The 22,093-nt window shown below is 46.1% G+C and overlaps 1 protein-coding gene across 1 annotated transcript; it reads right to left on the bottom strand.

The window, feature by feature from the left end:
- Positions 1-2: 2 nt before the first annotated feature.
- LOC135392539 (uncharacterized) lies at positions 3-959 on the bottom strand. Its single transcript, XM_064623248.1, has one exon. It carries the CDS (start codon positions 957-959, stop codon positions 3-5), a length of 957 nt encoding a protein of 318 aa, XP_064479318.1.
- Between the last annotated feature and the right edge of the window lie 21,134 nt (positions 960-22,093).

The following is a 22,093-nucleotide window of genomic DNA, read 5'->3' as shown; positions in this document are numbered from 1 at the left end:
CTCTAGTGACTGGCGCTGTCGTTTTCCGAAAATGTGCAAGGTGGAACGCACTTGCGAGCTCTTGCACGAAAACGGTAGTGGTACCAGCACATGCCAGCTGGGGATGGGGAGCGGCGGCGATGCGATGATTGCGAGCGCTGCGGGGAGCGGGAAGACCGTCGGAGGGCTGCGACTTCGAGCTGAAGCGCCGCAATCTGGTCGGCGAGCACGGAAAGATCGACTGGTTGTGCCGAGCTGGTGGTGTCGGTATGGGGTGTACGGAGCTCGGAATGTCGTGGCGGAGCTACGGCAGCAATCTGAGGTGGTGCCATCTCCAGAACTCGGTCGGCGAGATTGGCCAGGTCATTGAGGCTCATGTTGTCGGCAGCAGCCAGAACCATGCAGACATTCGCGGGCAACCTTTGCAAAAAGAGCTGGCGAAGGAGCGAGTCGTCCAGGGCGTCGGGTCGGTCGCCCAAAAGTTGACGCATGTGGCGGAGGAGCTGCGATGGGGTGCGATCTCCAAGTTCTTCTTGCGTCAACAGTCTTTGATACCGCCTCTGCTCCGACATTGAGGTCCGACGAATGAGCTCAGCCTTGAGGGTGTCATACGGCGTATGCGCTGGAGGGGAGGCGACCAGATCTCTGACTTCAGTTGCTTCTGTTGGAGAGAGCGCCGCGACGACATGGTAAAACTTCGTCAGTTGGTTGGTAATGCCTCTGAGAGCAAACTGCGCTTCCGCTTGCCCAAACCAGACCACCGGTTCCGCGGGCCAGAAAGAGGGCAGCTTGAGTGACACGGCAGCGACGTGGAGTGGGGCCGGAGCTGAAGAAGGAAGTGCAGTCTGGGAAACGGCGTAATGGAACGCTGGATTCGCAAGGGCTGGCGAAGGGGCCTGTCCAGGAACCTGAGGTGGCGGTGACCGGGGGACGGCTAGGGTAGGAGGAGATGCTGGGGCGGGAGGTGTTCCGGTAGCCATCCTACCGAAAAAATTCTGTGCCGCAAAGGTTCAGAAGTCGTCCAGATCACGTTCGGGTCACCAGTTGTTGTGACTGACACGACAAACAGGTCAGGAGAGGAAGTAGCCTTTTTAATGTGTCGGTGGTCCTAAAGCCAGGGCCGAACTAACTGCTCTCGCGCCGGTGGCGCGTAGCTTGAACCGACGGCGCGGGACGAGAGTTGGCAATGGTGCTGCCACATTTCCAACGCTTTGGATGGAAGGGAGGACGACTACTTGTGGTCGCTCGACAGCGACAAAGAAAACTCGTCCGTCTCCGAGAGCGAAACTGAATGATCTGATAACTATCTTTTTACTTCTAGTCATATAGTACTCATTTTGCTTTTTCATTGTATGTGCTGGTCATATTCTCACCTGATTTTCACCATGTAACTGCATCTTTTGGTCATAAATGTGTTTTTGAAGAGTTTTGTAGCATTTTTGGCAAGTTTTTGATTTTTCTCAGATAAAATCACCTGCGCGTTAGAATCGGGGGCGCGTTAGAATCGTGCAAATACGGTACACTCTGCAACACAATCCTTTTCCTCTCTCTGGATCTTAGCTTCTGCAGTCCATCCCTCCTCCAAGATCTGACATGGACTGTAGAGGATAACCCTCACGGGAGTGACCATTTCCCTGTGGTTATGAAATTTTTGCATGCGGTAAATTATTTAAACAGTCGACCTCCCAGATGAAACTTCCACATGCTGATTGGGGAAAGTTTTCAGAAAATTGTGACCTATCCTTAATTCCTTTTGATGAGATAAGAATTGAGGAAGCCAGTAACTTAATCACGAACATCATCCAACATGCAGCTACTCAATCTATACCACGAACGTCCCACCATCTACCACGACGACCAAAGCCGTGGTGGACGAGTGAGTGTGAGGAGACTCGAAAACTTCAAAACCGCGCATGGAATAGATTTCGGAGGTACCTCACAACCCAAAACCTTCTACTCTTCAAAAGAGCAAGAGCAAAAGCCAGATGGACAAGGAAACAAGCAAAGCGGTCCTCTTGGCAAAACTTTGTATCATCTTTATCCCGCGATACCCCATCCAAGGTGGTTTGGGACAGGCTCGGAAAAATTAAAGGTGAATACGCACATTTTTTCATTCCATTGCTGCAAATCAATGGCCGTCCATGTGAAAGCTTAGAAGAACAAGCAAATGTGCTTGGTCAACAGTTTGAGAGCGTTTCGGGTTCTTCGCATTATAGTTCAGACTTCCTTAAACACAAAACCATTGCCGAGAAACAGAAAATTAGAATGAATGTTAGTGATGACCATTCATATAATCAGTCGTTCAGCATGGTGGAGCTTCTGCGAGCTTTATCCTCTGCAAAGGCGACTGCACCTGGCCCAGCTAATGTCATGTACCCTATGCTTCACCATCTGTCGGACGAGTCAAAGGCAATTTTGTTACACTTTTTCAATGGGGTGTGGGTAGAAGGGACATTACCATTGTCTTGGAAAATCGCTACGGTTATTCCACTTCTAAAACCTGGCAAGGAACCATCTTGTCGGAGCAGTTACAGACCTATCGCTCTAACGAGCTGTATAGGCAAGACCTTTGAACGAATGGTCAATGGTCGCCTTGTCCATTTTCTTGAGGAAAACAAATGTCTATCAACACTGCAATTTGGTTTCAGGGTGGGGCGTTCCACAATGGATCATCTCATTCGTTTAGAAACGACCATTCGTGAAGCGTTTGTTAGAAGGCAGCACAGTTTAAAGTCTTTTTTTATTTAGAAAAGGCGTATGACACTGCATGGAGGTATGGTATTCTTCAGGACATCTATTCTTTCGGCATAAGGGGACGCCTACTTAGATGCATTGCCGATTTACTTCAAAACAGAAAATTCATGGTCCGGCTGGGCACTGTGTTGTCTGGTCCTTTCTGTCAGGAGAACGGAGTCCCGCAGGGATCTGTTCTCAGTGTTACCTTATTTTTAGTCAAAATCAACTCAGTGGCATACGCCATCCCACCTTCGATATCGTATTCTCTCTATGTACAAATATCTTGTTGTTCTGCAAACTTGACAATATGCGAGCGACAAGTGCAGCTAGCAATAAATAGGCTCAACAAGTGGTCATCTGAAAACGAGTTTAAATTTTCGGCTGAAAAAACTGTGTCAGTCCTGTTTTCGAGGGTGAGAGGAATGTTCCCACCACCGTCTTTAAATCGCGATATCCAGGTAAAATCCGAACACAAATTTCTTGGGGTTACCTTTGACAGTAAGCTTACCTTCCTACCACATATTAAAAATCTCAAGACCAAATGCATGAAGTCTCTGAACCTCCTAAAGATACTATCTCACAGATCCTGGGGAGCAGATCGAGACACATTACGCAAGATTTATGTTTCCACAGTACTCTCTTGCCCGCCAATCTGTACTAAAAATTCTTGATCCGTTGCAACATCAAGCGCTGCGTTTGATAATTGGCGCTTTCCGCACGACACCGGTTGAAAGCCTTTATGTTGAAGGGAATGAGTGGTCCTTGGAGATACGGAGGATGTACCTTTCAATATCGTATGCACTCACAGTAAGGGGTTACCCGAACCATCCAGCTCTGCCTTGTGTGAAGGAAACACGGTTCATACAGCTTTTTCTTAGCAAGCCCAGTGCTGTCCCTCCTTTTAACGTGCGTCTGTAGGTAATTGAGGCTTGTGGGTTTCCTGAGTATCACACTCCAGTTCTCGAAGTGGATGAAAGAGTTCCGCCATGGCAACCACCTCCACAGTCCGACTACTCTCTGATGAAATATAGGAAGCAGGATACTCCTCCCTGTGTTCTCCAACAGGACTTCACGTATCTTGTTGGCACTTTTGGAGAGCATACAGCTTTTTATACAGATGGCTCGAAAACAGCTACTGCTGTTTCCTGTGCAATGGTAACTGGATCTTGTACAAAATCCTGTCGATTCATGAACCTTGTGTCAATTTTTAGTGCTGAGGTCTATGCAATTATCTTGGCGGTTAACTATATTCTGGAACAGCAGATTCGATCTTCAGTTATCTACAGTGACTCCCTCAGCTCCCTCCAAGCTATCTGTAGCTTACACGAACAGAAGAACCACCTGGTCTTGACTGCACAATGCTTAGTGAACACAGCATTGCGCAAAGGTCTTCGTTTGTCCTTCTGTTGGGTACAAAGCCATGTTGGGATACCTGGGAATGAACATGCAGATGCTGCTGCGACAGCCGCACTTTCCTCTTACATTAGCTCATTTGATGTCCCTGTTCAGGACCTTCGCAGGGTCTTGAGGACGAAAATAAACAGCACATGGCAGCAACACTGGGACACCCAGCATCACAATAAGCTTAGGCTCATTAAGCAGTCAATCGGATACTCATATTGTAATGTCGAAAACCACCTACAGGGGATCAGTTTAAGTCGTTTAAGGCTTGGTCATACACATCTGACACACGGTTTTTTGTTGCGTGGCGAAGGGCCACCAGAATGCATTCATTGTGGGGTACAGCTTACTGTACTCCACCTACTCATTACATGCCCACTTTACGAGGTAGAGCGTTATCGTTTTTTTTCTGAATTTTACCGGTTTCATTTGCCAATTCATCCTTGTCTTTTGCTGGGGGATGAATCTCTCTTACCCATCGTACGTGTTTTTAAGTCTCTAAAGGACATCGGTCAACTGCATAATCTGTAATCCATCCCATTTCTTTCACTATGCCTTTTTGATTTCTGTCTGGTTTTAATATAATCATTATAATTTTAGTCTAAGTACATGCTCAACATGTGTCTTGGCGCATTATGGCCTAAGCTGCCCTTGCGCCATTAAACTCCGAATCATCATCATCATCATCAATTCTGCCTCTCTTCCACTCTCTCGGATATCTCCCCTGGTAGAGGCATGCATTCATCAGCATTAGTACGAAGTTCTCGTGTTCCGTCGTTAGGCAGCGAGTGAGCAGATAGTTGATTCCATCTGGGCCTGTGGCCGTGTTTGCTGCTGTCCTCATCGTTGCTCTCCTCAGTCCGTGGGGTGTGATGTCTGGTTCCTGTGGCCCTGGGCTGTTTTCTATTTCGGTTGTTGGGGTGGCCGTAGGTGGCCGTGGGTCCCCGAAGGTCGAGCGGTATATTTGGTGGAGTGATTCCTCCACTGTTCTTGTCATTTCTCCTAGGTTGTTTTTAACTGGCAGGATATTCGGCAGGAGCCGCGATTCTGTTTTGGCCATTTTATATGCTTCTCCGAATGGGTTTTTGGCGATTAATTGTGCCAGTTTTGCTTGTTTCGCTTTTTTTGCTTTTTTTTTTTGCTTGAATGATATTGTTGTTGTAAACTTCTACTGCTCGTTTGTAGAGCAGGAGGGAGGGGGGTGAGGGCGTGGCATGTGTTTTCTTCTCCTGTTGTAGCTGTCGTCTGTGCTTTCTCACTTCTTTCCGTTGTTCATCTAGCTCTGTTGTCCACCAGTCGTTTGTGTGGTGGTGCATTTTGATTCTTCTCGTTGCTGCCTCTTTGTAAGCTGCGATTCGTTTTCTTAGAGCGTAGAGGGTGGCGTCGGGGTTAAGGGTAGCTGGGCTGTAGTGTCCGGTGATCCAATTAAACCAGGTGTCTCTTTTGATTTCTTCCAGCATGTGTTCCCTGCTCTTTTTTGTTGTTTTATATATGTATTTGCTGGGTTTTGAGAAAATGTCGAAGGAGACATAGCGCTGGTCGCTGCAGGAGAATGCGTCGAGGATCTGCCAGCCGTGATACTCTTCCCTATGATCCTCATTGACCACCGCGATATCTATCCATGAGGTCCCTCGTGGGCCGTCAAAGCTGGGAGGGCTGTTCCTGTCGTTGAGGGGCATGAGTCCGTTCAGGAAGAGGAAGTCCACGATTGTGTCTCCTCTGTGGTCTGCTGCTGTTCCTCCCCAAAGCGGGTTTTTCGCATTGAAATCTCCCATTATGAGGATGTTTTCCTTCGGGTGTTTGTCTATGTGCTGTTGCAGTTTCTGGAGAGAGTTAAGGTCGTTGCTGGGTGCCAAATATATGTTTGCTATTGTTATTCTCTTTTCCTTGCTCCGTAGGTTTGTGATGCTTAGTTCTTTGTAGGACAGAATGGGGAAGACATCGTAGTTGTCTGTCTCTATGAGAGTCACCACATCTGTTCCGTCTTTGTTTGCTATCATTGTGTAGCCTACTTGGGCTAGTATCTGGTCATTTTGTAGGAGTCTCATGTATGGTTCTTGGATTGCCACTATGTTGGGGCGGGAAGTGCGGATCCTATCCAACAGGGTAAGGCCTTCGATTTGTTCAGGTTGATTTGTAGGGCAGTCAGTCCTTGTCTTGTCCGAGGCATTTGGGTGTTAGTAGGTTAGTGCGGTTTTGTTTTCTATTTACAAGTGTTGTTGTGGGGATCTTTGCTGGGCGTTCCAGTGTAGTTTATTGAAGCTGGGCTCTTGCTTGGTCGGCAGCCTCCCTATACACTGGGCATTGCCTGTCGAAGAAGTGGTGTCTTGGGTCAAAGCTGGTCTTTCTGTGGTAGTTGGTCGCCAAACAGGCCCTGCAGGATGGGTGTTTGGTACATTCCCCTTCGTGGTGGTTCCCACAGTTCGGGCAGCGGTTTCCCTGGTCTTGCTCCCCGCAGAACTTTCTGGAGTGGCCGTATAGGAGGCAGGCCGTGCAACGTCTGATGTTGAGTGCCTCCTCGACAATGCATCGGTTCCAGCCGATCTTCATATTACCTCTCTGCAGCAGGGGGGAGTAGTGTTTTCTTGTAGGAGTAGTGTTTCCATAGACATAAAGATCAGAAAAAAGATACGTACAAAAAAATACAAAGACTGCCCCCTCCGCACCACACAAGGTATCGCAGAGGGAACAGCCAAGAAAGAGTAAAAGCAAAAGAGACAAAAAAAAGTGAAGACAGAAAGACAGACAGAGCCCCCACCCACCCGAGTTAAAAAGGAAATCAGAAAATAGAAAAGAATTGTTAATTACCCTAGCGAAACCACAGCCAAGCGAACGGGCCAAGCAATCCAACGGCTTTTATTGAAAACACACACACAAAAAAAACCAGGAAAGCCCCCGACAGTAAAAGCAAAAAAAAAAATTCATAATTCCGCCACTTGACTGACAAAATAAGTTCAAGGACGAGCTCCAGCCTCCAGTTCCAATCCAGATACCAGCTCCGGAGTACCTTCAACTCGAAGTCCCAGTCCATCGCCACACACTACCAAGGTAACGTATGCACACGAGCACCTGTCTAACAAAACTAGAAATACCATTAGTAGTACAACCAAACACCTTTGACACCCGTCAACATCAATAGAACCACCTGATCACCGTGGGCAAGAGAGAAGAAAAAAAAATGGAGGATGCCCCCGAGCAAACCCCCATCAGAAAAAAATAAAAAATAAAAAAATAATAATAACAATACCTAGAAGACATAATATATGTATATAATAATAATGTAAAAAAAAAAGAAAGAAAACTCCTCATAGCCGATAGCAATATGAAATCCCGCAAGAACACCGGCCACACACTGTAACCGAGGCAATGTCCTCCAATGCGGCCACACACACCACCACCCGAACATATACAGCTGGCAAGATCGTGAATGGGAGAGAGAAAAACAACACGAAAAGGAGAGAGAAAAAAAAACACATGTCCAAACAAAAAAAAAAGACGAAAAAAAAACTACCCCGCGGACAGGCAACCCCCTCGGCAGAAAGAAAAATAACAATAAAAATAAAATAAAAAAATAAAAATAAAATCAAAAAGCACCACCGAAATACCAGAGCTCCCATAATCCCTACCAGACCACGGGCCAGCCACACCTGCGTATCAGGCAGCCAGTAATAGAACCTGTGTATTTCACCCTACCAAGAACGCCCCCCCTCCCAAGGAGAGGCCCCCAACCTGCAGTACGCAGCACAACCAAAAGTAAAAAATAAATAAATAAAAATGATAGAGACCAACGGTTCGCATGGACGTGAAAGACTACGACTACTGTGTTTCCATAGACATTACTTTCAGAAAGAGAAGGGAGAGAGAGACCCAGGCCCGCACCACACAAGGTATCGCAGGCCTGGGCCTCAGATAGAAAAGAGACAGCTAAGGATGGTGAAAGAATGTGAGCAAGGGTTAGTATAGCCGGAAATAAGACGAATACAGAAAGAAGGAGATTGGTTGGGAGTCGCGAAACCACAGCCAGGGGAACGGGGAACAGGCAAAAGACAGCAGCTTTTATAATTCACTCATCATATCATAATATCACATCAACATATCACACAATGTACACTAAGTACCAAGACAACTTACATTGCATCCCCGGAGGCTGTCTCAGTCCGGATAAAGTAACAAACACACACACACACACACACACAAAGGTTTTAATTATTACATATCATAACGTCATGTCCATGCCGAACCCAGAAAGCAACGCGCACCACCCCAGTCATACCAAGTCCGTCCCAGCTGTAGGGCACACCTCCAGACCACAAGAGTCTCAATCCGACTTGTCCACTGCCCTCACGACACCACACACCACCCTGCCAAGTTCAAAGTCCTCACCAGGTGCCACGTCTGTTCAAGACACCTGTGCCTCCTCCTCAACCTCTGGCACCACCTGGCCCAACTTCTTCTTTAACTTGGGTATAGCACCACTCTTGTCTGGGATATCTGGGATGCCTGGGCCGACTTCCCGTCCTGCTCTCACGTTCGTCTCTTCAGCTCTCTGCCGCCCACATCACCTCCTGGGCCGGCTTCCTCGCCGTAGACGTATCCATCGACACCGTTGTTCCGCGTCCGCTCCCATGACACTCCCATGACACTTATGGTTAACACCCAAAAACTACGCACCAACTAATTAGAAATGCACCGAACTGGCACAATACTACAAAACGAAGTCTGCCACGCATGAATGGTACAACACCTACGATAAAAGTCAATATGCCGGCAAGAGAAAGCGGGACCACCATTGGACCCCGCCAGTGGGGGGCTGCAGCTCGCGCGTAACCACCCCCCACCGACGGAAAACAACCCTACGTGCAGTACGCCAAAATAACAAAACATAAACGCACCACCACCGGAGCATTCGGCCCCACCCCACCCCACCCCAGCCCCCCCGCGGAGAAGCGGCTGCAGCAGAGCGTAACCCCCCCCCCCCCCACGGGAAGGCCAGGAAAAGGTCGAGTGGAGCAAAAAAAAAAAAAAGGAGGAAGTCCACAGGAGTCGCCACCTGCCTCATTACTTGCCACAACCCATAAACGAACCGCGATTCCCCTACAACCTGCATTTAGCTTGGGTGCAGCTAGTGCTGATGCCATCAGAGGAGGAAACGGGATTCGCCACTTGCCTCATTACATGCCAAAACCCAGAAACAAACAGAGATTACCATACAGTCTGCATTTAACTTGGTGCCCGCTAGTGACAAATGCCCTCCGAGGGAGAAACGGGTGGGCACAACCACAGTACCGCCACCGGCCCCCATCCAGTCTACTACCAAGGACCATCTGTTACCGACAACTACCACTGGCCAAGGGGGAGCCTGAACAAACCAACCCGCACCCTACCCCTACAGAAGGACCAGTCGAGGCGTAACTAACCAGACTACAGACGAGGCCCAAACGGAGCACCGAGGCCCCCCCCCCCCCCCCCACCCCAGGCCGCCCAAACTCCGGACCCGCACCTCCACCTGGCCGAACGATCTCGTCGGGGATACCCGGCCATCAGACGCCTACCACTCACGTGGCAGACCCGGCTCCGAGCCACCCGACTCCACCGCTCCACCTTCCGTTCTATGCTATCCCGTAAGCCCTCGAGGTCGGCCCCCAGCGCCCCAGGCGAACCCCAGCAGCCCACGACTGTCTCCGAGCTGTTTCTAGAGCAAAAAAAAAAAGAGAGAGAACTTGACATGTATGAAAAAAAAAAAAAAAAATCCAACCAACATCGGGGTTGATCGCTATGCCTAAATGTACGACCTTCGCCATGAGGGGAGCGCCTCACTCAGGGAGTGAAGGGAGGAGGCCCCTTGGGCGTGTCTCACACCAACATATGGTCGTTCAGGTTTACCAGACAACAGCCTAGACATTTTACCCAGCTACAGATACTTGGGTAGTTATTTTCCATTTTTTTGTCCTCAAAGGATGATGTATTGTTCTACTACTTGTGCCCCGCATGCGAACACGCAGAGGCTTGCAAAAGTTCTGGCCTGACTGACACCTCCCCTCCCCCCCCCCCATGGCGTGCCCTGGCCCTGTATTCAATCAGAGCCCCGCCCCGGTCCCCCCGGAAACCGGAAACGGCTGACTGGGGCCTCAACCCCGGTAATGGCTAGAAAATATACACTGTTTATACCATATACATACATACATGTGTATACCATATATATATTGTCGTGAAGATAATGAAGACGATGCCCTGATCGTGCTCGCATCTGAATGATCGCGCGTGCCTGCTTCTTCTTGGTGGTCAGAATAAACCTCTCGGTTGTCCCGCTGAGTTGCTCCCTCTTAATCCCCGACATAACTGGTGGAGGTGCGGGGTGGAGGTGCGGGAGGTCGGAGATGAAGTTCTCCTGTGGACACCAACACGTCTGCCTGGCCGTTCCACGAAGCTCTTGAAGCGCTACGTTGACCCGTATCGCGTGACTAGGCAGCTCTCCCCTCTCAACTACGAGGTCACACCCCTTCTACCGCCGCCTGACCGCCGCTCACGTGGAACAGAAGTTGTTGACGTGTTGCGTATGAAGCCTTTCGTCCGGCCGGCCGAACCCCCAGCCCAGCCTTCCGAAGGAGGGGGGGTAATGTCGTGAAGATAATGAAGACGATGCCCTGATCGTGCTCGCATCTGAATGATCGCGCGTGCCTGCTTCTTCTTGGTGGTCAGAATAAACCTCTCGGTTGTCCCGCTGAGTTGCTCCCTCTTAATCCCCGACATAACTGGTGGAGGTGCGGGGTGGAGGTGCGGGAGGTCGGAGATGAAGTTCTCCTGTGGACACCAACACGTCTGCCTGGCCGTTCCACGAAGCTCTTGAAGCGCTACGTTGACCCGTATCGCGTGACTAGGCAGCTCTCCCCTCTCAACTACGAGGTCACACCCCTTCTACCGCCGCCTGACCGCCGCTCACGTGGAACAGAAGTTGTTGACGTGTTGCGTATGAAGCCTTTCGTCCGGCCGGCCGAACCCCCAGCCCAGCCTTCCGAAGGAGGGGGGGTAATGTCGTGAAGATAATGAAGACGATGCCCTGATCGTGCTCGCATCTGAATGATCGCGCGTGCCTGCTTCTTCTTGCTGGTCAGAATAAACCTCTCGGTTGTCCCGCTGAGTTGCTCCCTCTTAATCCCCGACAATATATATGTAATATACCACTGTTTCCATAGACAGATGGGTGAAATAGAGGTTGGTTGGGGGGGAGTATAGTAATGGGACGAAGGAAGTGATTTCAGCAACTCCGTACCACCATAAGGTATAGCAGAGTTACTGAAAGGAGTAGGAAGAATTTGGGAAAAAGAGGAGGGAGAGTAGGGGGATAAGAGGAGAAAGATATAGAGAGAGGAGAGTTATCCAGCGAAACCACCGTTCGGGAACAGGCCATGGCATAAAAAAAAAATTGGGAGTTTATTGTCTTTGGATACATTGGTTGATATATTTGGAAAATTATACAATTGTTATGTTACAGGTGGGGAGGCTTCTCCCGAGGGTGGGTTCTGGTGTGGGTAGATGCTGGTTGTCTTGAATTTGTCTTGATGTGTCTTGTCTTCGTGCTCAGGGTCTTCTATCTTCTGTCTTGTAGTATAGTTAAATGTATTAAGAGTAGAACTGGCGGAAGAAGTACGGATGGATATTAATCCATTTAGGTAGGTCCGTCTTCTCCGCCATTTCCCTCATTAGATATCGTAGTTTATTTCTTCTATGACATATTTTGCTAGTTTAAAGAATAATATTTTCATATTAGCATCTTTCAAAATAATTGATACTGTTTGTTGATTTAGAGGTTTTTTCATGATTTTTATTATTTTATCTCTTAGGTGGTTGGTAAGTGTACAATCCAGTAGATAATGCCAATTGTTGGCGCCTGCTGTTCCACATTTACAGTGATCATTGTTTTTTAAATTGAATCTTTTAAGGTAACTAGGGAATTTACCATGGCCTGTGATAAATTGTGAGATATAATGATTTCCTATGAAATTTTTTGGTGGGGATCATATGTCAGGAATCCAGTATTTTATGTCGTTTTCTTGTTCTTGGAACCAGGTGGTCCGATATAATCTTTTGTTTACTTCGTTGAGTTGTTTTTTTATGTATTTTTTAGATTTAGGTATGGGAACAAGAGTGTCAGAGTATCTGGCTTTATTTGCCAGGTAATCTGCGATATCATTCCCTTCTATATCAATGTGGGAATGAATGAAATGAAATTTCAAGATAAAGTCTTTTTGTTTTAATTTTTCTATTAAATCGTATAATATTTTAATTCTGGGGTTTTTGTGGTTATGTTTTTTCAGGGCTTTTAAAACTGATAAGCTGTCCGAGTATATATTTGTTTGAACAAGGTTATTATTGTTAATATAATCACAGGCCTTGGTGAGTGCTAAAAGTTCCGGGTCAAATATGGATGAGTGAGAGGGTAATTTATATTTTTCGGAGTGAGTAAGTACTTGGTTTTCTAGGATGCAGAATGCTGCCCCAACCGTTTGATCGCATTTTGAGCCGTCAGTGTAAATTGTTATGTTTTTGTGAGTTATAGAGTTAGGGCAGTCGTATATAAATTCATGTGGAAGAGCAGGATGTTTGGCCCAAAAATCCACCGGCTGTTCTATTTCAGTCGGATTTATTGTAAGAGATTCGTAGGTGACATTGTTTTTAAGTTCAAAAATTTGAAAAAGGTAGTATTCTTTAGTAGCCTGGAGGTTAATGGGTAATACATTGCATAAAGGGGGTAGAGTAGAGTTAGGGGTAGTTTTATAGGCTTTACATATTTTTAAAAGTGGTAATCTTTGAATTGATGTTAATTTTCGTGTTAAATGCGAGTTTGGGGTTGGAGACCACCAAACTGGCGCGGCGTATAGTATAATTTTTTCTATTACTGCAATGTAAAGTTTTCTTAGTACGTATGGGTTGACGGTTTTTGTGGCCCTAGTGAGATTGGATAGTGTGTGAGTGGCTTTTATTACTTTGTTTTTAACGTCTTCTAGGTGTGGTAAGAAAGATAGTTTAGAATCTATTGTTAATCCTAATATTTTAATGGTTTGGACGTGTTTAATGTTGGAGTTGTTAAATTTAATGGTTGGTGGTCTTATGATGTCGAGTTTTCCAGATGGTATGGTGATCTGGTAACATTTTTGTGGATTAAATGTTAAGCCAGTATTGGTGGCCCATTCCTGAATTCTAGCAAGTAATAAATTTGCTTTGAATTCAATATTGTGTCTGGAAGGACCGGAAATTAGGACCACTATATCGTCAGCATAGGTTATAATTTGGGTATTTTCTAGGAGTGGAATTGAAAAGATGGAATTAGTTGTAAGATTCCAAAGTGTAGGGCTTAAAGGGGAGCCTTGTGGGCAACCTACTTTTATTGGGAATCTTTTGAATTGTGTTTTAGTTGTTACAATGACGGAGCGGAGTTTTAGGAAGTTTTGTATTAAATCTTTGAGGTTTTGGGGGCAGCCGATATTGTTTAGAGTTTTGATAATGCTCCAGTGTTGGAGCGCGTTAAAGGCTCCCTCAACATCTAGGGAAATTAATGAGGTATGAAGTTTTTGGGCTTTTGCTTGCTTTATTGTGTTGATTATTTTATATAAAGCTATAGTGGTAGAGTCGTTATGTCGGAATCCAAATTGATTTTCATGAAATAAGTTGTTGGTGTGGGCGTAATGATAAAGTCTGTTGTTAATAATTTTTTCAAATAGTCTACTGAATAGAGAAAGAATGGTAATAGGCCGATATGAGCTGGGCAGTTTAGGGTCTTTGTTATCTTTAGGAATTAGGGTTACTTTGCCGGATTTCCAAGTGTATGGGAATATTCCTTGTTGTAAGGCAGCGTTGAGAAGTAATGTAGTAAATTTTATATGATGGGTTGTGAAGATTACAAGAATGTCATAGTCAATGTGATCCAAACCAGGGGCTGATTGGGTGTTGATGTTTTTCATTGTTTGAGTGATTTCATGTTCTGTGATAGCCGAGTCGTTTGTTTCTCGGTGTGCCTCTTTAGAGGGAGAAGGATCTTTTGTTTCTTTGTTACCAAAAAGATATTCCATTATGGAGTCTAAGGATCCTTCCAATGTTTTTGTAGGCTTCCCTTCTTGATTTAGTACAGTTCCTATGTCTTTATTTTTACCACGTTTTTTTGATTTCCAAAAAGGAGAGTTGAAGATGTTTCTGCCAGTTATGTTTTCTATGGTTTTCTTTATCCATGTATCTTTTGCGGTAAATATGGTACGCTTATATATAGCAAATTGTTTGTGATAGATGGTTCTATGAGTTTTTTCTTCTGTTGACCCTTTATATTTTTGGTAGGTTCTTCTATGTTTTCTTATATTTTTACGTAAGGTTTCAATTTCTTCAGACCACCAAGGTACAGTGGTACCGCTTTCTTGTACTTTTCTGAGACAAATTTGTCGGTAGGTTTTAATTTTGTGTGTAAGTATTTTGATGGTTTGGTCTATGTCTAAGTTATCTGTGGTAAAAAGTTCGTTTATTGTTCGAAACCAAGGATCTGTTCTTATATATTCAAGAAGTAAAAGCTTTGATTTTCTTGTTATTTTATAGATAGGTGTGGAATTTTCATTTATACTATAGGTGATGTATTTATAGACATAGACATAGACATTACTTTCAGGGAAGAGAGAGAAGAGAGAGAGAGAGACCCAGACCCACACCACACAAGGTATCGCAGGCCTGGGCCTCAAATAGAAAAGAGAAAGCTAAGGAAAGAGAAAGCAAATGAGAGAGGGTTAGTATAGGCAGGAAATAAGACGAATACGGAAAAAGAGAGAATAGTTGGGAGTCGCGAAACCACAGCCAGGGGAACGGGCACCAGCAAAGACAGCAGCTTTTATACACAAGTCCTCAACACAATATCTCATACATATATCAAACATTGTACAGAAAATTCCAAACTTACATGACGTCCCTGGAGGCAACTCCGTCCAGATAAATAAACACTATAAAAAAAAATTTAATTATACATATCCATACTCATGTCAACTACCAAGCGCACCACCACAGAATCACAGTCCAAATTGTCCACCGCCCCAAGGCCACCCAGGACCACTCTACCAGGCACACAGTCCCCGCACAGGTCCTATTTCTCAGGCACGGGTCTGTCACCACCCTCTGGCACCACCTGTCTCGATTTCTTTTTCTTGGGGCACCCCTCTCATCCAGGATATGTGTGCTCCGTGGACCAACTTGATGTCCTGATGACCCCGACGTATCTTGGGCTTTGTGGTCCGGGCACGTTGCTCCTGAGGGTTGCTCGGGGGGCCAGGGGAAGGCCGAGCAAAGCACAAACAAAAAAAAATCCCACCAGGAGCCGCCACGTGCCCCCTTCCGTGCCACAACCACGCGGACAGCTTTCGCCTAACCCTGCCTTACGACTGGGTGCAGCTACTACCTATGTCATCCGAGGAGAGAGCGGGATCCACCATTGCCACATAACAAACAAACCCAATAAAGAAAATATAACCTACAGTTTGGATTAAACCTGGTGAGAAATGACCTACGAGGGGGAAGCGGGTGGACACAACCACCGCACCGGCATCAAACCCCATCCAGACTACCACCAAGAACATCCATTAATGAGAACAGCCAGTATCAGAGGCGGAGCCTGGAGATATCCAGCCGCACAACACCCTCACCGGAAAGCCAGGAGAGAGCATCCGAACGAACTGGCCACTAGGCACGACGGTGAACAGAGGCCCCCCGCCCCACCCAGGACACCAAAAACCCCCGGACCCAGCCCGCCGACTGGTCGAACGAACTCGTCGGGGATACCCGGCCATCGGACGCCTACCACTCACGTGGCAGACCCGGCTCCGAGCCCCCCGACTCCTCCGCTCGGCCTTCCATGCTATACTATCCCAGAAGCCCTCGGGACCGGCACCCGAGCGCCCCAGTTGAGCCCCAGCAGCCCACGACCGTCTCTGAGCTGTTTCGTGAGTATATATATAAAAAAAAAAAAAACTGACATGTACAAAGAAAAAAAAAAAAAAAAACAACCAACGTCGGGGTTGATCGCTATTACTCGATTTACGAACGTTCGCCATGAGGGGAGCGCCTCACTCGGGGGGTGAAGGGAGGAGGCCCCTTGGGTGTGTCTCCACCAACTTATTGTTGTTCCGTTTTACCAGAAACTAGCGTTTTTCCCTACTACAGGTACTGGGAAGTTGGTTCCATTTCCCCTTTTGAATTCCTCAAAAGGTACTGTTATTATTCTAGTACTTAAAACTTAAGGCCCGCATGCGAGCATGCAGGGGCTTGCGAAGTTCCATCTTAACCAACACCACCCTCCCCCCCCCATGGCGCGCCCTGGCCCTGTATACAATCAGTGCCCCGCCCCGGCACCCCCGAAAACCGGAGACGGCTGACTGGGGCCTCAACCCCGGTAATGGCTGGAAAATACGTATATAACAAAAAAAAAAACAAAAAAAAACTACATGTCATTTGCTCGTTCAACTATCGCTCTAAGCTGCGGCAAAGCACCGCGCCTATTTATCAGGAAGACAAGTCGATCAGCCACCAGCGGCCCCCCCAGGACACCCTCAAGCACCTCCCTCGGACCCCGGGTCTCAGAGCACTGAAACAAATAATGCTCCACGTCGGCATTCTCGTTGCCGCATCCACACCGGGCAGAATCTCGGAGGCCAAAGCGCTCAAGGTAGGCCGGGAACCCCCCATGCCCCGTCAGCGCCTGTGTAATGTAGTAGTCTGGCGTCGGAGGCACGTCCTTTCGGACACTCCTTATCCAGTTTCTACACCAATGCTGACCCCTGTCCCAGCTTTCCTGCCACTTTGTCATAACCTGCTCATATATAATATGTTTAATGGATGTTTTGGAATAGGGTACCGGCCGGTCCACCCGACCTCCCCTCGCCTCGTTTGCAAATATGTCGGCAATGTCATTACCAAAAATTCCTGTGTGACCATAAACGAAGTGAAAACAAAATTTTAAACCAGGTTCGGCAGCTTTAATGGTTTCCTTTAAGTTCTGTATCCTTACATTAGTGTGGACCGGGTTATTGAGGGCCTGTAAAAGGGATAGGCTGTCTGTGTATGTGTGCACCGTCCCTCTGTATTGACTTTGAATGACGTCGTTAATACCCATAACCATAGCGGCCAGTTCGGCCTCAAAGATAGACGCATAACCCGGCAGAGCGGCCTTCCCATATCTCTCCACCCGTCCCCCCTCAATGACACAGTATGCCGCACCCACTTTACCCTGTCCTTTGGAACCGTCCGTGTACAGTTGCCAACCTTGCGGCACTACTTGTTCCTTTCTGTCAAAGGTCAACGCTATACGTTGCAACGGGTGCAACGCCCAAACTGGAAAATCTTCGTCAACCTCGTCTGGCCTAATGAGAATATCGCCAATCAGTATTTCTTTCTGGGCCTGACGAATCTTGAAAAACACCCATTCGGCCCAGGCTTTATAGATAATGGGAATAACACCACAAACCACCGGCAAAGTATCGTTAGACACAGTGCTGTACCCCCTACACATTTTCAATAACGGAATTCGCTGTATGCTCTCTAATTTTCTTTTCATATGTGTATTACTGACGTCTTTATACCAGGCCCCCACACCATATAGCATTATTCTCTCAATGCACTTTTTATAAATTGAGTGAAACAATCTGAAACGTTCGCCTCTGTGCCTTGCGCACAGCCTGTTTACTTTTAAGGTTAAATCCCCTACCGTGTTCTTTACTTTATCCAAGTGTGGAATAAAACTTAAAGTACTATCAATTATTACTCCTAAAACCGTTACCTGATTAGAAAATGCTATCGACCTGGCTCCCATTTTAACTACCGGTGGGCGTCCGACGTACTTAGTGCCCTTGGCCACCATGACCGCCTTAGTTTTTTTTGGGTTAAACTCAATTTTGACATTCTCTCCCCACTGAAGAACCGAATCGATCACTTCCTGTGACTTAGTCTCGACCTCCTTACGGGTGTGCCCCTCCACTATAATGGTAATATCATCAGCATATGCAAGTATAGCAACACCCTCCGGCATGTCTCTAGACAGTAAATCGTTGATGACGACATTCCACAATATTGGACTTAGTGGCGACCCCTGGGGACATCCCGATGCTTCCTTCAAGCCCACGTTACCGTGGGTAGTCATTACCATATAACTTCTGTTTTGTGAAAAATCGCACAAAGTTGAAAGTAAATTTCTAGGAAAATTCATACCAGCCAAATTATTAATTATATGCTGAGGTCGTACTGAAGTAAACGCATTTGATACGTCCAGTGCATACAAGGCTGCGCACTGTCCTTGGTGTCTCACACGGATCAGGGAGGAAATCATGCGATCCAGCGCCAGTGTACATGATCTTTTATGATAGAAACCGTATTGATTATCTGAAAAAAACTTATTTCTGTACAGATAGGACTCGAGCCTACCGTGTAATAATCTTTCGTAAACTTTACCCATACCCATTGATATGCTGATTGGACGGAAGTCACTCGGACTTAACTGACCTGCCTCCTTTTTTGGTAACAATATGACCTTGCACTGTTTCCATGCTTGTGGAAAAATGCCAAATACGTACGCTTTGTTAAGAATCCATGTCAAAAAATTACCATGTATGTCCTGTAAAATTTCTAACATATCTACATTTACGAAATCTAATCCTTTATCGGCTCGCCTGTTTAACAATTTGATCACGTGGTTAACTTCTTGTACTCCAAATGGCTTATCTATCTCATTTATAGGTTGCGAAAAACTGCTATCACCAAGTAAATGTGGTACTACCGAATGCGTATTATGGTTAACACCATATATGGCTTCCAAAATTGCCACACATGTCTCCGCATAATCCTTTGTAATGGTTCCGTCCGAGCGGATAACGGCTGGTATCATGATCCTATGTCTGGATTTTTCCATAAATTCTTTATAATTGTGCCCAAAGGGCATCACAGGGCTCATGCTGCTGATTTTCCTGTTAACTAAGTCTGTTTTTGCTTTGTTAATCATAGCTTTATATTCATTAAAAAGTTGGAAATACTTGTCTTTAAATTCAGCTCTCCTGTCTCCCCGTGCCTTCTGAAATAAACGGCGCATAGCGCGCACTCTTTTGCGAAATGCGGTTAAATCATCCGACCACCACTCAACATTTTTATTTCTTTTCTTCACAAATCTTAAATGCCTGAGTCTATAATTTTCAATTCGTTGCTGTAAAATGGTAATTATCGCTTCCAAGTCTTTAACTGTCCTAATACTCTGCCATCTAATTAATGCTATCCATTGATCCCCCATTATATCGTTAATCCACCTTTTTCTTCCCGTTGCAGTTAATTGGATTCTTCCAGGGTTTTTATCTTGAAAACACGTAAATGTAATATACCTGTGATCACTTGCTGTAGGTAAATCATGAACATTCCATTTACTAATTTTATCGAAATCTTTTTCCGTTACCAAGGTTACATCGATCCAAGAATCACCATTCCTTGAATGGAATGTGGACAGTGAGTTTGGGTTGTTTACTATTGCCATATCATTGGTAAGATGTAGTTAAATAGCTCTTCGCCCCTGTCATCGTCTTTAATACCGCCCCATAATTGATGTTTCGCATTAAAGTCTCCTACAACCATTAACATTTTGTTCTGAAATGTACGATTAATTCTATTAAGATCATGCAACACTGCCGCCATGTCCGTTGTTGGACTAATGTATAGGTTAACAAAAATGCACGCAACCTTCCCAATTGAAATGACCACCACAATGAGATCCTCCCTGACCATGTAAGGCATTACATCCGCATGGATGTCAAATATGATTACACAAACTTTTGCTCCGGTGATGGAACGTATCATCGCTGTACCATGTGGCAGAAATGCCTCCGAAGAAATAAAAGGCTCCTGCACGAGTGCAACCTGCACCTGATACTCCGTACAAAACTGTATCATAGCGTCCATGGCCGCTCTACCCCTACCGGCATTAAACTGCAAAATGTTAAGCTGTACTTGATCCATTAATGATGATTATTGCCAATTCCATGTACTGTACCACATTTTTACCTATGCAATTAAATTTTGTTCTCAACATTATTACGTATTCTGTGTAAGGCCCTTTGGTACAAAGGGCACCTAGAGGTGCCAAATGAGTGGTCCACCCCGAGAGCAGCACCACGAAGTACGTTCTCCCTCTGACAAGCGGCACACATGTCGGAACCCCGCGCGCGGGCACACTGACGTGCCAGGTGCCCCACGTCACCACACCTAAAACATCTGACATTCTGCTCGGTACATGCCCGAGAGCCATGCTGATACGATAGGCACCTGTAACACGCTTTGATGTTATAAATTTCCTGTACCCGACACGAGGCCCAACCCGTACGTAACCGTCCTTTGCTTATCATCAGTGCTGCCTTCTCGGGGGAGACCTCCACCAGATAGTTCTTGTAAGCTCCCTGCTTAACCTGACTGATGACTTTAAATTCCTCTTCCGTTATATTCAAATCATTTTTTATATTAATGACTTCCCTAAGGATGTCCGCTTCTATCCTGCTTTCGACCCCCCAGAGCTTTAGTCTAATGTTCCTCACCCTTGGGAACGAGCTTTTGACCATGGTGTCTAGTTCCTTGTCCGTACCCATGGCTTCTGCCATAGCCTTAAGGCCTTCCAATGTCTGTGCCTTTACAAGTAAACCACCGCTCTTTATGTCTCGGAGCTCTACCTCCGGGATACCAAGGGACACCGGGTCTAACTTATCCTGGATCTTAAGTTTTATGTCTTCATTCCTCACACCTTCCCTAGGGTGTACGAACATGACGTGTTCCTTTTTCTGTAGCGGGACGCTCGTGCGGGTTACGCCTTCCCTCGCAGTCTGTGCGTATGAGGGTCTCTGATTTTCTAGTTTCTCCGTGAGCCTTTTTACTTCGGTTCTCCGCTCCTCTACTTCCTCAGAAACTACCTGTAGCCCCACTCTTGTCTCACAGACTATACGTTCCAGGTCCGTATTCCTGTTCTGTAACTCGTCGATACGCTCCTTAGCATCCTCAAACATTAAAACATGAATTCTTTTGTTTTCTTCCTTAGTTGCACAATCTTCAATTAATTTCTCATTTATTTCATTAAGATGTATAACAGCCTGGTCCGCCTCCCTCTTAAAGTCCAGAGTGATGTTGGCCCTTGTTACGGCCTCCACAAGTTTCAATTCCGTCTCCCGGATTATGCGCTCGTGCTCGAGAAATATATTGCCTAGACCAACTCTAACGGGCTTTGTGAGGTTTGCCTCTAGTTTAAGGAATTCCGCCTTCAGCTCTGTCAACTTCATATTTATAACTCTACTACCTCCCTTTAAACTTTCTGAGCTTAACTGTTGTGGCTGTGACGCTCCCGCCTGCCTCTCTAACGCTACTGCCTGAGACATTCTCTTTTTGGTTTCACCTGTGCCTTCCTCCACCTTAACAGGCGATCTGGCTAACTTATTAACAGGGGTGAAGGGAAACCCCTCCGTAGCCTCATCTGCAGAACTCATAACAGATGCTAACAATGAAACACAAACGCAGTTCTCATACTTATTATGTACTGTAAACGCGGGTATACACTTGTAACAGCGTTACCCGGAACCTATACTAAAGCGGTGTAACAAAGAACGCACTACTAGTGCTAACAGCGGCGGAACACGTGTGAATCAAAATACGTAAAAGTAGTTAATCAATAAGGAAACAGGTGCTCTGACACGCAATAATGTTTACTACGGCGTAACTATTCGGTTGCAACTGACCTTTGACTGTTTTTACGTGTGAAATACACTTATAATGAAAAAGTACAATGGATTTACGAAACACGCAAATCTGCAACACGCAAACTTATTTGCGCAACACGACGATAAAGAAAAACAACGGTTCTTTCGAACTGACTACTAACACAATTAGCTAACACGTGGGAAACGTGTATCGCTCACAAAACGTGCAAAACTTCAGAAATACTAAC

Source organism: Ornithodoros turicata, chromosome 1 (assembly GCF_037126465.1).
Source record: "Ornithodoros turicata isolate Travis chromosome 1, ASM3712646v1, whole genome shotgun sequence".
In the NCBI taxonomy this organism is placed as follows: domain Eukaryota; kingdom Metazoa; phylum Arthropoda; class Arachnida; order Ixodida; family Argasidae; genus Ornithodoros; species Ornithodoros turicata.
This window is presented reverse-complemented; position numbering and strand designations above follow the sequence as displayed.